The sequence below is a fragment of the Chanodichthys erythropterus genome, chromosome 24 (assembly GCF_024489055.1).
Source record: "Chanodichthys erythropterus isolate Z2021 chromosome 24, ASM2448905v1, whole genome shotgun sequence".
NCBI classification, from domain to species: Eukaryota; Metazoa; Chordata; class Actinopteri; order Cypriniformes; family Xenocyprididae; genus Chanodichthys; species Chanodichthys erythropterus.
Window position 1 is genome coordinate 5,767,802 of NC_090244.1, and position 15,851 is coordinate 5,783,652.

Here is a 15,851-nt window from a genome sequence, read left to right on the forward strand (position 1 = left end):
TAAATAAAATTAAATACGACGTGATTCCTCAATAAAATCTTTTATTAAAAAAAAAGTATTTTAATTACATGTAGTTCAAAAGTCTCTCTCACTTAAAATTCAGATGCTAATAATAATTTTTCTGTCGTTTGTAAATAAAATAAATGTTTTCATCGCAACTTGGAACAGATATCAACAGGGATAAAAATAGAGGTGCTCGCGCACGCATGCGCGCACCCCCGGCCCTGTCCGCTTCAGCACCGCGTAACGGGTCACGTGACTCAGTCTCCGCTCTCCGCCGCTCCGCATCATCAGCAGCAGAGATGTCCGCGAGCTCCGCGTTCAGCGATGAGAAAGGAGGCTCCTCCAGCGAGCCCGAGTACGGCCACGACCCAGCCAGCGGGGGCATCTTCTCCTCCGACTACAAGAGGTGAGACACACCGAGTCAGTGCGCGCGGTGAACGCTCGCCACCGGGAGCGGCCCACCGGAGCGTTTACCGTACAGAAAATCTCAGACTGGTCAAGGTGCGCATGCGCGGATGAACGAATGAATCCAGTGGAAAAAACAAAGAGATGATAAACACGATGAAGTGTGAGATGAATTCTCGTGAATGGAGCGTGTGTGTGTGTGTGTGTGTGTTATTCATGGGTTTGTGTTTCAGCACCGGTTGGTGGACAGCGCTCAGGTCCCATATGATGACTTGTGCTGTTTCACACTACACTATGACTGTTTTAGTCGTTTTTTTGTTGAACTGATTGATTTATATGGTTAATAATTGTATTTGTCGTTGTTTTTTATAGTTTAAATATAGCTTTGTGATCTCATTCGCTCGATATGATTCAGTCTTAGCGTTGCTAGCATCATGCTCACTAGCACAGCTACCTCTTCATCTGTTTCTGTTGGTATTTCATACGTTAACTCTGGGTTAACATTTCCGTGAACACGTTTTGAGACCGTTCACTGTTCGTTTGTTTTCTTGTAATCAAAAAGTAACATTTCCAGACCGTTGCACTGATTTGGGGGTTTAAAGGATTAGTTCACTTTCAAATGAAAATTTCCTGATAATTTAATCACCCCCATGTCATTCAAGATGTTCATGTCTTTCTCTCTTCAGTCGAAAAGAAATTAAGGTTTTTGATGAAAATATTCCAGGATTTTTCTCCATATAGTGGACTTCAATGGCCTCCAAATGGTTGAAGGTCAAAATTACAATTTACAGCGATCCCAGAACAGAAATAAGGGTCTTATCTAGAGAAACCATTGCTCATTTTCTTAAAAAAAAAAAAAAATTATATACATTTTAACCATAAATGCTTATCTTGAACTAGCTCTCCTCTTCTTCTCTATTAGAATTCCAGCAGTGTAGACACTGCTAAGTGTATTACTGCCCTCCACATGTCAAAGATTGAACTAATTGTTATATACTTGCACTAGCATATTGTATATGACAAATAAGTTCAAACTTTGACCTGTGGAGGGCAGTAATACACTTAGCAGTGTCTACACTGCTGGAATTATAATCGAGAAGAGGAAGAGAGCTAGTTCAAGATGAGCATTTATTGTCAAAACGTATATAATTTTTAATTTTTTTTTTAGAAAATGAGTGATGGTTTCTCTAGATAAGACCCTTTTTTCTCGTCTGGGATTGTTCAGAACGTTTTGAAGCTGCAATGAAACTGTAATTTTGACCTTCAACCGTTTGGAGGCCATTGAAGTCCACTATAAGGAGAAAAATCCTGGAAAGTTTTCATCAAAAACCTTAATTTCTTTTCGACTAAAGAAAGAAAGACATGAACATCTTGGATGACATGGGGGTGAGTAAATTACCAGGAAAATTTTCATTTGAAAGTGAACTAATCCTTTAATAACCTAAAGATAATATACAGAACTTTTTATAACCATAAACTAACCTTCATAGAACGTTCTGGGAACCAAATAATGTTATCTTAGATGATTCAAAATTGTTTTTGTCCATGTTTTACACTGTTATACTTTACCCTGCTTGGGTTTTCTCACCACAATATGATTCACAAAATTTCAAATGTGAAAATGTTGCTTAACACAGGTTTAAAATTGGCCTTAACCCAGGATTAAAAATATGTTAACCTGGGTTAAGTGTAGTGTCAACTATTTTACTCCACTTTTAGATCTATTGAAGCTGGCATCTACATCTCCCTCCATCTCCATTCTACCTCTGTCTCTTGTAAATATATGAAGATTATAGTTTAGATCAGAGATTGATAATGAGGAGAATATCAAGGCTCTGTTTCCTCTGAGGTCACATGACATGCTCTTCCTGTAGCTGATGGTTTCAGTGTTTGTTTGCTTCTTGAAATGTCTGTTTGATTGTTTATCCAACGTGTTTTTGATTCTTGGATCCAGTGTTGTCATTAACTTCAAAACTAAAATGAAAACAATTAAACATTTTATCAAAAATACATTTTTCAGAAACTGAAATAAAATTAAATAAACCTAACAAAACTTAAATACTACAATTAAAACTAAAACTGAAATTAAAAAAATAATTTAAACTAAACAGAAATATAAAAACCATGTAAAATTGACAACAAAATTACTAAAAATTATATTAAAAGCAATTTAAAATATTAATAAATACTATAGTATATAAATATTGCTATAATAACACTGCTTTGATAAATCTGGCTTTCATTTAGGATATTTCATGTAATTTCTCTCTCAGACAATAGGGGGAGTCACACACACACACACTTTAAAGGATTAGTTCACTTTCAAATGAAAATTAGCCCAAGCTTTACTCATCCTCAAGCCATCCTATATGACTTTCTTCTTTCTGATGAACACAATCAGAGATGTATTAATAAATATCCGGATGCATCCAAGCTTTATAATGGCAGTGAATGAGTATAAAGCTGAAGTGAACGAGAGTATTCCTTCTGAAGTGAAACGATGCATTTGTGTAAGAAAAAACACATATTTAACAAGTTATGAAGTCAAATATTTAGCTTCCGCCAGACCGCCTTCCCTATTCAACTTACGAAGAAAGCGTAACTGACGTCGTAAGTTGAATACGGAAGGCGTAGGACGTAGCGTAAGCGTTTTGACCTGTGAGAGCCACTTTCTTCAGCTCATACTCATTGATCCCGTTCACTGCCATTATAAAGCTTAGATGCCTCAGGATATTTCTCTCTATAACTCTGATTACATTCATCAGAAAGAAAAAAGTCATATACACCTAGGATGGCTTAAGGGTGAGTAAAGCTTGTGGTCATTTTCTTTTTAAAGTGAACTAATCCTTTAACATCACTACTTTTATGTCTGTCTGAATTCATTTGAATATGTAGACAATTCCCATGTCAACAAACCTGACTTTTCTCCTCGTTGGTGCTCAAAATAGTCTTTTTGAATTGATGTTCGAAGGACATATTTTTTCTTTTTTATCTAATGGTCGGGGAAACACTATTCAAAAGTTTGGGGTCGGTTAGAGTTTCACAAAGGCTGCATTTATGATCAAAATGATCTAAAAATGTATTTGATCAGTTAAAACATAATATATATATATATATATTGTGAAAGATTATTACAAGTTTTCTTGTTGAATATATAGTAAAATGAAATTTATTCCTGTGATCAAAGCTGAATTTTCAGCATCATTACTCCAGTCTTCAGTGTCACATGATCCTTCAGAAATCATTGATTTGCTGCACAAGAAACATTTCTGTTTATTATCAATGTTGAAAAGAATTGTGCTGCTTCATATTTTTGTGGAAACTCTGAGAAATATTCTTTCAAGATTCTTTGATGTACACTAAAAAAACTAAACAAATTTACACGGTAAAATACGGTTTTCCATTGAAACAGTAATATACCATAAAACAATGCATTCTGGGAAATATTATTTGTCGTTATCGAGACAGTAACCTACTTAATATTACATTGTAATATACAGAATGCATTGTAAAATAGCCTACAGAAGTAATATACCATAAAAACATTCTGGGTAATATTTGTCATTTTAAAGGGTTAGTTCACCCAAAAATTAAAATAATGTAATTTATTGCTCACCCTCATGTCGTTCCACACTAATCCTTCATTAATCTTCAGAACACAAATTAAGATATTTTTGTTGAAATCCGATGTACTAAATTATGTCCATTAATGTACTAAAAACATATTTAAATCAGTTCATGTGAGTACAGTGGTTCAATATTAATATTATAAATCGATGAGAATATTTTTGGTGTGCCAAAAAAAACAAAATAACAACTTATTTAGTGATGGCCTATTTCAAAACACTGCTTCATGAAGATTCGGGGCATTATGATTCTTCTGTGCTGAATCATGATTCGGATCACGTGTCAAACTGCTGAAATCACGTGACTTTGGTGCTCCGAACAGCAGATTCGACACGCTGATTCATTTATGCTCCGAAGCTTCCTGAAGCAGTGTTTTGAAATCGGCCATCACTAAATAAGTCGTTATTTTGTTTTTTTTGGTGCACCAAAAATATTCTCGTCGCTTTATAATATTAATATTGCACCACTGTACTCACATGAACTGATTTAAAATATGTTTTTAGTACATTAATGGATGTTGAGAGAGGAAGTGTCATTGCTCCCTATGAAGGCCTCACGGAGCCATCGGATTTCAACTAAAATATCTTAATTTGTGTTCTGAAGATTAACAAAGGTCTTACAGGTGTGGAACGACATGAGGGCAAGTAATTAAAGGTACAATTTGTGATATTTTTTTCCGCTAGAGGTCGCTAGAAGCCTATTCAAAACAAAGGCGTAGTTTGATGACGCCAAGTTTTAGAGCGGAAACTTGGGACATGTGGTCTCCATTTCAAAGGACGGTGCAAAAGAATAGGGATTGGAGTCTGGAAGAACTCATGTTCGTGGATGCGATTATTAACGTTACCGTAGTATGAAGTAGCGCAGGACCGAGTGTTGCGGGAGCTGAACGAGGAGCTGGAGCGATCGATCAACACACGCCTCACGAGCAGCGGGACTTTTATTATGACACAGTCGCCGGCGCCGCTTCCTCTTTTCCGGTCATGAGTTTACGGGAGCTGTCCTTGTCGACAGAACCAGCGGCAGATGGTAAACAGTAATTATGTTCCATAAATAAGTAACACAATCCACCATAAAACGTGCAAGAAGTAAATAAGGAACTGCTTGAAGCAAGCTAGTGGTTTGCTGGACGCTAGACACTACTTCCGCATTTGTCCACGGCACTGTTGTCATGTGGTTTCTACGTCAGTAAAGGCGGTAACAAAGGATAACCGACGTCATTGACAGGCGACTGCACTGCCCCGTGTCACTGTTTAGAATGGGAATTTTCTCATGATTTACAAGTAGTTGAAAACATTAGAGATATTGTTAGTAATCAGCTGGACAAAATATATAACACTAGCCTAGTGGTTTTTGGATATTTTACTGCAAAAATTTTACATATTGTACCTTTAATTACATTATTTAAATTTTTGGGTGAACTAACCCTTTAAAATGACAAATATTACCCAGAATGCATTGTTTTATGGTATATTACTGTTTTAGTGGAAAACGGTATTTTACAGTTATTTTTTAAAGTGTATAGAAAGTTCAAAAGAACAACATTTATTTGAAATAGAATGTCTTTAATGTCACTTTTGATAATTTAATGCATCATTTTTTATTTACTGACCCCAAACTTTTGAATAGTGGGTGGTAAAACAGTGAGGTGATATTTTGGTGGACATACAGCACTGTTTCCACTGAGGGGCGCTGTAATACCACAGTTGATGTCTGAGGACGAACACAGACACAGAACAGACTGGTGGATCCGTTTATAATTTTAGTGACAACATGATAATATCACTTCTGAAACAACTTCCCTGTTCTGATGATGTCATCAAGGCCATAACAAGATTAACCAATGATATAATAGCATATTTGACACTCCCCATCCTTGATTATTTCCCACTTAATATTTCACAATATAAACATGGCAAGCACTGTGAATGCGTTTCACGAAGTCTTTATTGTGAAAAGGGAAATATGACACAGAGGCCGACATAAATATTTTTCTCTCTGCTTTCTGAGCTCTGACTCCGTTGCGCTGCAGGATTCATCTACGTGTGTGTGTGTGTGTGTGTGTGTGTGTGTGTGTGTGTGTGTGTGTGTGTGTGATGGCAGTTCGACTGGTTCCACAGTAAACATGAAGACGAGCGATCCTCACATGCTGTTGCCTTGGCAACACGCCCCTCTGATCTGCTACTGTAAGGCTCTCCTTCTCTGCTCCGTTAACAGTTGAATTAACAGAGAAGCAGAGACGCTAATCTATAGAGAATCACGCTCAAATATTCATGAGATTACTGGAGATCTGACAAACAGACTCTGTATCTGAGTTTAGAGAGGTTTGGGGTTTCTGTCGCAGGACAATGTCTCTTTAGAGGTCAGTGGCTTTTAGCTCTGCAGTGTGAATTCTGCGTCTGTCTGTGAACTCGGCTGTTCCCTTCTCCGTGTGATTCAGGGCTCAGAAACGCCACGTTGGATGCTGAAAATAAGAAATGAATCAAACTGTATTGGACAGAATGATAGTGAAACCATTTGATCAAACTGTATCAGATAGAATATAGATTCGACCTGAATCGGACTGATTCAAATGAATCAAACTTTATTGGACAGAATCACAGAGAATCGATTTGAATTCTTTATAGAACTGAATCAGATGGATTCAAATTAATCAGACAGAATGAAACTGAATCATTTTAATTGAACTGAATCAGACAGAACGAAACTAAATCAAACTGAAGCAATTAAAAAAAACTATTAGAAAGAATTTCATGAATGAAACTGAATCATTTTAATTGAACTGAATTGGACAGAATGAAACTGAATCGAACTGAAGCAATTTAATAAAACTGTATTAGAAAGAATCCGTTGAATGGAACGGAATCACACTGATTCAAATGAATCAGACAATGAAACTGAATCAATTTAACTGAACTGAATTGGAAAGAATGAAACTGAATCGAACTGAAGCAATTTAATAAAACTATTAGAAAGAATTTCGGTGAATGGAACTGAATCATACTGATTCAAATTAATCAGACAGAATGAAACTGAATCATTTTAATTGAACTGAATCGGACAGAATGAAACTAAATCAAACTGAAGCAATTAAAAAAAACTATTAGAAAGAATTTCAGTGAATGGAACTGAATCATACTGATTCAAATGAATCAGACAGAATGAAACTGAATCATTTTAATTGAACTGAATCGGACAGAATGAAACTAAATCAAACTGAAGCAATTAAAAAAAACTATTAGAAAGAATTTCGGTGAATGGAACTGAATCATACTGATTCAAATGAATCAGACAGAATGAAACTGAATCATTTTAATTGAACTGAATCAGACAGAACGAAACTAAATCAAACTGAAGCAATTAAAAAAAACTATTAGAAAGAATTTCCGTGAATGGAACTGAATCATACTGATTCAAATGAATCAGACAGAATGAAACTGAATAATTTTAATTGAACTGAATCGGACAGAATGAAACTAAATCAAACTGAAGCAATTAAAAAAAACTATTAGAAAGAATTTCGGTGAATGGAACTGAATCATACTGATTCAAATGAATCAGACAGAATGAAACTGAATCATTTTAATTGAACTGAATCAGACAGAACGAAACTAAATCAAACTGAAGCAATTAAAAAAAAATATTAGAAAGAATTTCATGAATGGAACTGAATCATACTGATTCAAATGAATCAGACAGAATGAAACGGAATCATTTTAATTTAACTGAATTGGACAGAATGAAACTGAATCGAACTGAAGCAATTTAATAAAACTGTATTAGAAAGAATTTCTCTGAATGGAACTGAATCATACTGATTCAAATGAATCAGACAAAATTAAACAAAATCCTTTTATTCAGATTGAATGAATCAACCTGACTCCAAATGAATCAAAATGTGTCATACAAAATAAGCAAATCAGTCCAATTTAGTCTAATTCAGTATGATTCAGTTTCATTAACTCAGATTCAGTTAGATTCAGTTTTAAACCAATTTGAGCTAGACAGAGGCTATGTTTGGTATGCAGTTCTAGCACACTGCTTACTTCACACTACGTACTGTCTACTATTTTTTAATTAGTATGTGAAAATGTACATATTATGCAACTGTAAATAATAGTATCCAACATTGTTGTCACATGACCTCATTTTGTGCTGGTTTTAGATTAAGCAAGTAGCATCCAGTTTCAATCTTTGTTATTTCACATTTTAAAGCCAATTTTGCGTAAAAAACATATTGTAAAATCTGGAAAATGGATCAAATAAGGAGTCAAAAAACAAAAACAGATGAATGTTAATGCTAATGGATAGTTAGCTTAGTGCACACACTCAACATGTGTGAATATCTGCCGAATATCTTGGTTTTTATGTGGCATTGAAAGCGAATAATAATACAGTGGTCGTGTGTTTCAACATCCAAAGGAGGGGGTTTTCCTGTGAAAAGCCTTTTCTCAGAGCAGCATTTCTAGCTGAGTCATATCAGAGGGAGAGGCAGTCAGCCGTTGCAGAAAATACGATGGAAAAGAGGACGAGGGACAGAAAAATGTGCCAGAGAGCTGGGAAAGAGTGATGGTGTGAATGAAAGGAGAGAGAGAGCCAGAGCGCGTTTCACGAGGGGAGGGGTTAGGTGTCGGTGGGCGGGGTTTAGCTCTGCTCAGCCATCAGAGCAGTGTGTGCACCATCAGTCGGCTCTGAGCAGGATGAGAACAGCTTTTGCTGTCACCTCCCTTCTCGTCTCCTCAGGGCCGCCTCATGCGAAAGACAGAAAAGACGCAGAGCACTTAGAAGCATCCATACTTGATGGAAACAGCTGACAGCTGAAGGCCAGACCTGAGGATTCAGTACAACAGGCTGTTACGTGCTTCTACTTTGGAGTTTTTCAGTCTACTGTTGCTTTGAGACGGATTCTACAGGTGTGTGTTTGTGTGTGAGCGCTTGACTCCTCAAGAATCATCTACAGGTGTGTTTACCAGCCTCGGGGGATCTAAACAGGTGCAAAAGTTTTCCGGACTACCTTGACAATGACCACCATGCAGAAGTTGCTCCAGCTGCCAGTGAACGCAGTGAATATGGTGAAGAGCGTGCAGGGGGGCGGTCAGGGCGAGGAGGAAGCTCTGAGTCCGGTGCTGACGCCCGACAGCGGCCCGCAAAACTGGTACAGTGCAGTCCAGCCCGAAGAACTCCGACACCTGAAATCTGGGGGGACGGGAGGGGGGGAGTGGTCTGAGGAGCGACCTGCACTGGAGGAGGGGCTTACCAGCGTCCAATCGCAACCCTTACGGTATGATAGCACTCATGGAAAGTGATGAACGGCTGTGAGTTGATGTCAGTACAAGATATAAATTTGGTTTAAAATGTACATTTAAAATTAGAAAAAATGAGTGAAAACTCTTGGAAAAATCTGATTTTAAATATATAAAATTATATATATAAACACATTTAACCTTGTATAATAACATTAGCTATAAAATTCGTTTAAAATTTTATTTGTAAGTTAAGTTAAAAAATCGATGTAAAATAAACGTTTCTTTAGATTTTTAAAAAAAAAAGACACTTAAATAATAAATAATAAACTATATACACTAAGAAATGGTGTAGAATTTACTCAGAAATTGCTAGTAAATTTCAGAAATGATTTCGGCAAGTAACATGTTGAATTAAACAAATATTGTTTAGAAGTAGAAAGACAGAATTAGTATTTTCTTGTAAAACATACTCTAACAATCATTGTTTTATTTACAATTTCGGAAAATAATTTAAATTCCCAGTGTAATAATAACTATAGAAATAAAATTGGTGTATATATATATATATATATATATACACCAATTTTAAACTAATTAATTTTAAACTAATTATATTTATGATTTTTACAATAATTATATATATGTATGTATATACATATACACGTTAAACTAATTTTACACTGTATATATATAATTAAAATAGCTCATATCATATGATCTTGGAAGAATTTCATATCTCTGAGATCTCTGACTTTTGCTCGCAGACATTTTCACATTATTGAAATCTCTTTTTGAAACTCTTTAAGAGACATTGTTATCTCTGAGAAACAGTTGAGATATTAAAGAGATGTCATTTGTGATTTTCTTCCATACTTCTCTACATGTTGTTGTACTTCTTGAGCAGAGGGTTTGTTTATTGTCGTACAGTGACAGTCATAGAAGACTCTCGTTGAGATCTTCCTCTAGTCCAGAACTGTTGGCAAAGGCTTTAAAGAGTATCAGAGATTGTGTCCAGATGTAAGAGAGAGAGATACCCTGTGGAGTGTTGAATTATGAATAACATTAATAATATGGAGCTCAAAGTGTCTCATGCATGAAGAAGGAGATGAGATATATATTGCAAATCAGATTCTCTGCAGGGATCTTATATTTCATTATATATGGTTATTACATTATTCTAAAAATGGCTTTACATTTACTTTAGTTAAATGTTCCTCTCATTCAAAAGGCAGATGTGAATGCTGGAACAATGCATTTCTAGTGATTTGTGCTGTTGAACATATTTAACATGTTCTTGTGTTGTTACTGTAACAAGATGGTCAAGTTTCCTTCAAATGTCTAAACACTAAACCAGATGTTTTATTATTCACATAGTTACTGCTGCAATTCATTTTAATTCATTCATTTTTTAATTATCCAATCTATATTAATTATCCTAAAATGTTAACTTTAATATCTAATTTTAATTTCTAACTTAAAAATTACACCACCCTGACCATAGAAAGTAGAGCTGCCTGATTAATCATTAAAATTCACACACCTACACATTCTCAAATGATCAAAGAACTGGGATAAATGTTTATAGTTCATATATAAACACTGACGTCTACAGTAGTGATCGAAATAGAGCAAAATTTTATAAGTAACATGACGCTTCAAATAAAGTTTGCATCAAGGTGGCGACAAGTGACAAGTGTTAAAAATGTATTTGTCATTGAATCATTCATTCAAGAGGTTTGTTCAAAAATGCTGGTTCAATCAGTAATGAAACAGGTGAAGTATTTATGAGTGAGTCATTGAATCATTCACTCAAATTGATTTTTTTGTTAATTTTTTTTTGTTTTTTTGTCAGAACCTCTAGTAAATTACAATATTTTGTATAGTTTGTCTCGTCAGAATCGTGGGATAATTGTGATCTCTATTTGAAACAAAAAATTGTGATTCATTACACCAGTAGGTGGCGACAAGTGACTGTTCAAAATGTACTTGTCATTGAATCACTCATTCAAGAGATTAGTTCAAAAACGGTGATTCATTCAGTAATGAAACAAGTGAAGTATTTATGAGTGAGTCATTGAATCGTTCACTCAAATTGATTTTTTTTAAAAAAAATAATTCATTCAAATTATGTAGACCTAATTAAACATTTTTAACTGCAGCAATAAGCATTTTGTCAGAACCTCTAGTAAATTACAATATTTTGTATAGTTTGTCTCCTCAGAATCGTGGGATAATTGTGATCTCTATTTGAAACAAAAAATTGTGATTCATTCCACCAGTAGGTGGCGACAAGTGACTGTTCAAAATGTACTTGTCATTGAATCACTCATTCAAGAGATTAGTTCAAAAACGGTGATTCATTAAGTAATGAAACAAGTGAAGTATTTATGAGTGAGTCATTGAATCATTCACTCAAATTGATTTTTTTTAAATAATTCATTCAAATTATGTTGACCTAATTAAACATTTTTAACTGCAGCAATTAGCATTTTGTCAGAACCTCTAGTAAATTACAATATTTTGTATAGTTTGTCTGTTCAGAGTCTCTATTTGAAATAAAGAATCATGATTCTCAATTTATCCAGAATCCGCAGTTAATGCTGTTGCCCGCTATATCAACATTCGTGCCTCGATGCTGAGAATAAAACATATATTTAAGTTAGAAATTGCACTCTGATGCAGTTAAGATAACTATATATATATATATATATATATATATATATATATATATATATATATTCAGTATATACAATAGCCCCGAAACACACTCTTTATATATACACATTATATTATATATAATGTTTATATTAAGTGTGTTTTGGGCCTACGAGTTTTCCACTAGTGTAAATATATCCCCCATTGATGTACATATACCCAGCATCAGATCTATCGTCAGGACTAATTAATTTGCTAAAAGCTTCAGTATGTAAATCAAAGCATTCGTGCTCAGGCACTGCAGGTCAGGAGGGAAAGTGATTACAGGTTTGTATTCCCTCTGCATGCAGCAGTTCATACTGCGATTCTGAGAATTCCCGTAGCTCTCCTGTGATGTTTGACTCGGTTTATCCACTACATTTATTGTCCAAAATGAAACACAGTGCATTCAGTTTGTGCACAATGCTCTGGAATATGACATATGATAATCTGGTGTTATGTGGAAATGATGTATTTGATTGTAGCATGTCTGCTGAATCACCAAGCCCATGTTCATCCTCTTACGTCGCTCTGATCACGACCCACCGCGCGCGCGTGTGTGTGTGCGTTTGTGTGAGGTAACTGAAGCTGACAGGGTGCATCCACACACACACTGGTGTGTGGAAGGAAATACCACCCACACCTTCACACACACACACACACACACACACACACACACACACACGACAATGATAAACACTAATATTTGACAGTGTCTATACAGCGCGAATCTCTGCAGACCCTTCCAGCTAATGAAAGCCACCGAGGGAATCTTTATTCAAGAAAGAGAGCGATAGATAGTTGTGTTGGGTGGGAGACTCTGGCATAAAATCTATTCACTGGAGTTTATTGCTCTCTTTGTTGCTGTGGAAACCAGAGAGCGGGACCTGGGTGTGTTGCGAGATATCATAGTCGTTTAATTCCAGCGACGGTGGCGTGACAGACACCGGGGGAATGTTTTTAATTAGCAAATTGTGTTATCTCGGCCAGCTCATTATGTTTTCATGTCACAGCTTTAGAGGGAACACGCTCGCTCTGATTGGTTCTTTCGGAACCCGCTGTGACATGATTAGGCGTGTCATAATGCTTGACATGCATGCTGTCATTCATCAAGGTTCTGATCTCTGATGACATCAGTGGAAATCCAGTGTTGCATCACTGTAGATTTTGATAATGTTTGACAGTTAAGTAGTTACTTTGCATATTATAGTAATACATGAACTAGTAACCAAATTTGGAATCTGCATAAATTTAAATATTTTAATTGATTGTATTTGACTAAACCCAAATAAGTTAGTTAAACTTGAAGTAATCAGTTCCCTCAATCAGTAGCAACATGTTAACAATAGCATGATATAACACTTGCTGAATAAGTACGGTGATATAAAGCATTTAACATACTTGCTCTCAAACAAGCCACATGCACCACTTGTCACCATGATGGTAACTGTCCAAAAACCCACATTAACAGAATCTCTTCTAAATTAGCATAACAAAACATTAATCACTACTAAATCTCCCATTTAACATTAATCTTGCACAAAACATTATATAACACTTAATTTTAGCATTTACTCTCCCTTTCGAGTGTCATGAGCAAAGCATGATGGGAAATAGAAAACCCAGCCCAGTTTCAGTTAAACTTAAGTTCATCTAAATCAAAGAATTAAGTTCATAAAACTCAAAACAATGAAATAGTTCAGCTTACTTGAAATATATCAGTTCTGTGAACTTGAAAGTAAAAGAAAAAGTGCTAAATACTCAATTGACTGAACTAATTTGTTTAATTTTAGTGTGTCCTACTCAAACATTAATTATTTTGAGCTTTATGGTTTACAGTGACACTGTTCATTTTCAGATAAGTCTTTATGCTCACCAAGGCTACATTTATTTGATCAAAAATACAGTAAAAAGGGTAATATTGTGAAATATTATTACTATTTAGAATAACTAACAATATTCAGTGTCACAATCTTACTAACTCTCAAAACCTTAATTTTGATGTAATGGTGGCTTTACATCCAATGTGAAAAAAGTTTAACACATGAATCTGACAACTATATATTGCTGTGTGTTTACGAATATTATGATTATCAGAAGTCATCATTATCATCACTACAGAACAAGCTACAGTTATTAAAAACACATTCAGTTCTCTTTAATCTGAGCGAGCCAAGACTGCGCATATAAGTGGGATTTGATACTAGATGTGTTCATTCATTTGGTTTGTGTGTGAATGTGTCTGTATGTGTGAACAGATGTCCGTCTGTTGATTTAAACCCGGCCAGTGTGATTAATGGTGAGAGAGAGAGAGAAACGAGAGACTCGTTGATTTCAGGTCTCCCAGAACTGACTCTCTCAGACTCATCTGTGTTGTTGGATTGACGAGTCGTCTGATCCAGGATCAGATGTGGGTTTTAGTGTCACTGCTAAACTTTGGCCAATCAGGATGAGTTTGGCTCATCATGTGACTGATTTGTAGATACTTGATCTTTCCTGACCCCTCTTGACCCACTGTGGCAGAAATAGAGGATCTCTTATTTAGTTGCAGAGAGTGTTTAATATTTATATCTTTGCTCATTTGAGCTAATATTAATAGGTTTTCCCAGATGTCTGGAGGATCATCGGATTGATTCATTTTCATGGCTCTGGGTTCATTTAGAGTCACAGACATCAGCTAATGAGAACATGAATTTAGTTTATATTAACAAATCCATATTCAATCTTTAAAGACCCTTTGAGACGCATGTTTCCTTTTCTGTGTTGACGTATTGTGTGAAATAGACATTTTGGAAGTGTGATCCTTTTTAGCTAATAGCTTTTAATTTAAGTCACAGCCTGGTAAAATCACACTTGACTGCTTGTACTATGGATAAAAATGAGGAATACACTTTTAAAGTGAACAAATCTTATGTAACCAGTGGATATGAGAGGAAAATAACCTATTAGTGTAGTCAAAGACTATAGAATAACACAAGACGCGTCACTCGTATTATTATGAATGGGAGAAAGTGCAACGCGCAATATGGCGGAATAAGTCCCGCCTTCTAAATAAGAGCCAATCGTCGATTGGTAAAGTCATCGCGTCACTGCAGCAGCCGTTAGAATCTCCGGTTTCTATAGAAACAGTCAGACGCGTGCCTCTGAAAACACAAGAGCATTTAGGTCTAGGCGTTAGCTTGATCCAGCCTGAAAAACAGAGTTTTTTTGTCATGATTCCAGCGTTTAGAAACAAAATTTATGAGACAGATGTTGTTCATTGGTGATTTCAAATATGAAATTTAAAGCTTAGCAAATAGCTTTAGAGAATTTGATGTTTCCCCATTCAAAGAGATAGGAGCTGCACTTGAATGCCCGAAAGGTGTTTCAAAGATGGCCGCCGAGTGAAATGACTTGTCTTAAAGGGACTTTGTTGTAGTCATCAAACCAGAATATGCTAATTGCTAATGCTAGCAGACAGTACTTATAATGTAAAGGGAAACGATATTTTCGCATTCCCTCACCTTTTTGACTTATTCAAGCCTAAAAGCACTGTTTTAACCTGAATTGAAGTTAGAAGCTAATTTTATGATACTGTACCCTACTATCACATGAGATATATATATATGCTGACAAGGGAACTTTTATTTTGAAATATACACTGGAAAAGCTTAAACTTGTACTCAGCTTTATATATATATATATATATATATATATAATCAAATCAAATCAAAATACATATATAATCAAATTCAATAAAAAATACTTTATTTAATTATTACAAATAATAATTTAAGGTGGGTTAATCTGTATTGCAATAATTTTAAGAGTTTTGTGGCATTCCTTCTATCAAATGCTTTAAAATAATTTTTAAATGTCTAAAAAGAAATTACATTAATT

The 15,851-nt window shown here is 35.2% G+C and overlaps 1 protein-coding gene across 10 annotated transcripts in view; it reads left to right on the top strand.

Moving 5' to 3' along the window:
* Window positions 1–283: 283 nt before the first annotated feature.
* Window positions 284–15,851, top strand: part of LOC137015278 (AP-3 complex subunit beta-2) — a 46,153-nt gene continuing 30,585 nt past the window's right edge. For 5 of the 10 annotated variants that reach the window (XM_067380127.1, XM_067380130.1, XM_067380128.1 and 2 more), the window contains exon 1: window positions 8,717–9,313. In XM_067380127.1, the coding sequence (XP_067236228.1) occupies window positions 9,054–9,313 (260 nt within the window). In that variant the 5' untranslated portion in view covers window positions 8,717–9,053. Of the gene's footprint in view, window positions 410–8,716; window positions 9,314–15,851 lie in introns of those variants that run through there. The other 5 variants (XM_067380136.1, XM_067380133.1, XM_067380134.1 and 2 more) reach the window with 2 other exon arrangements.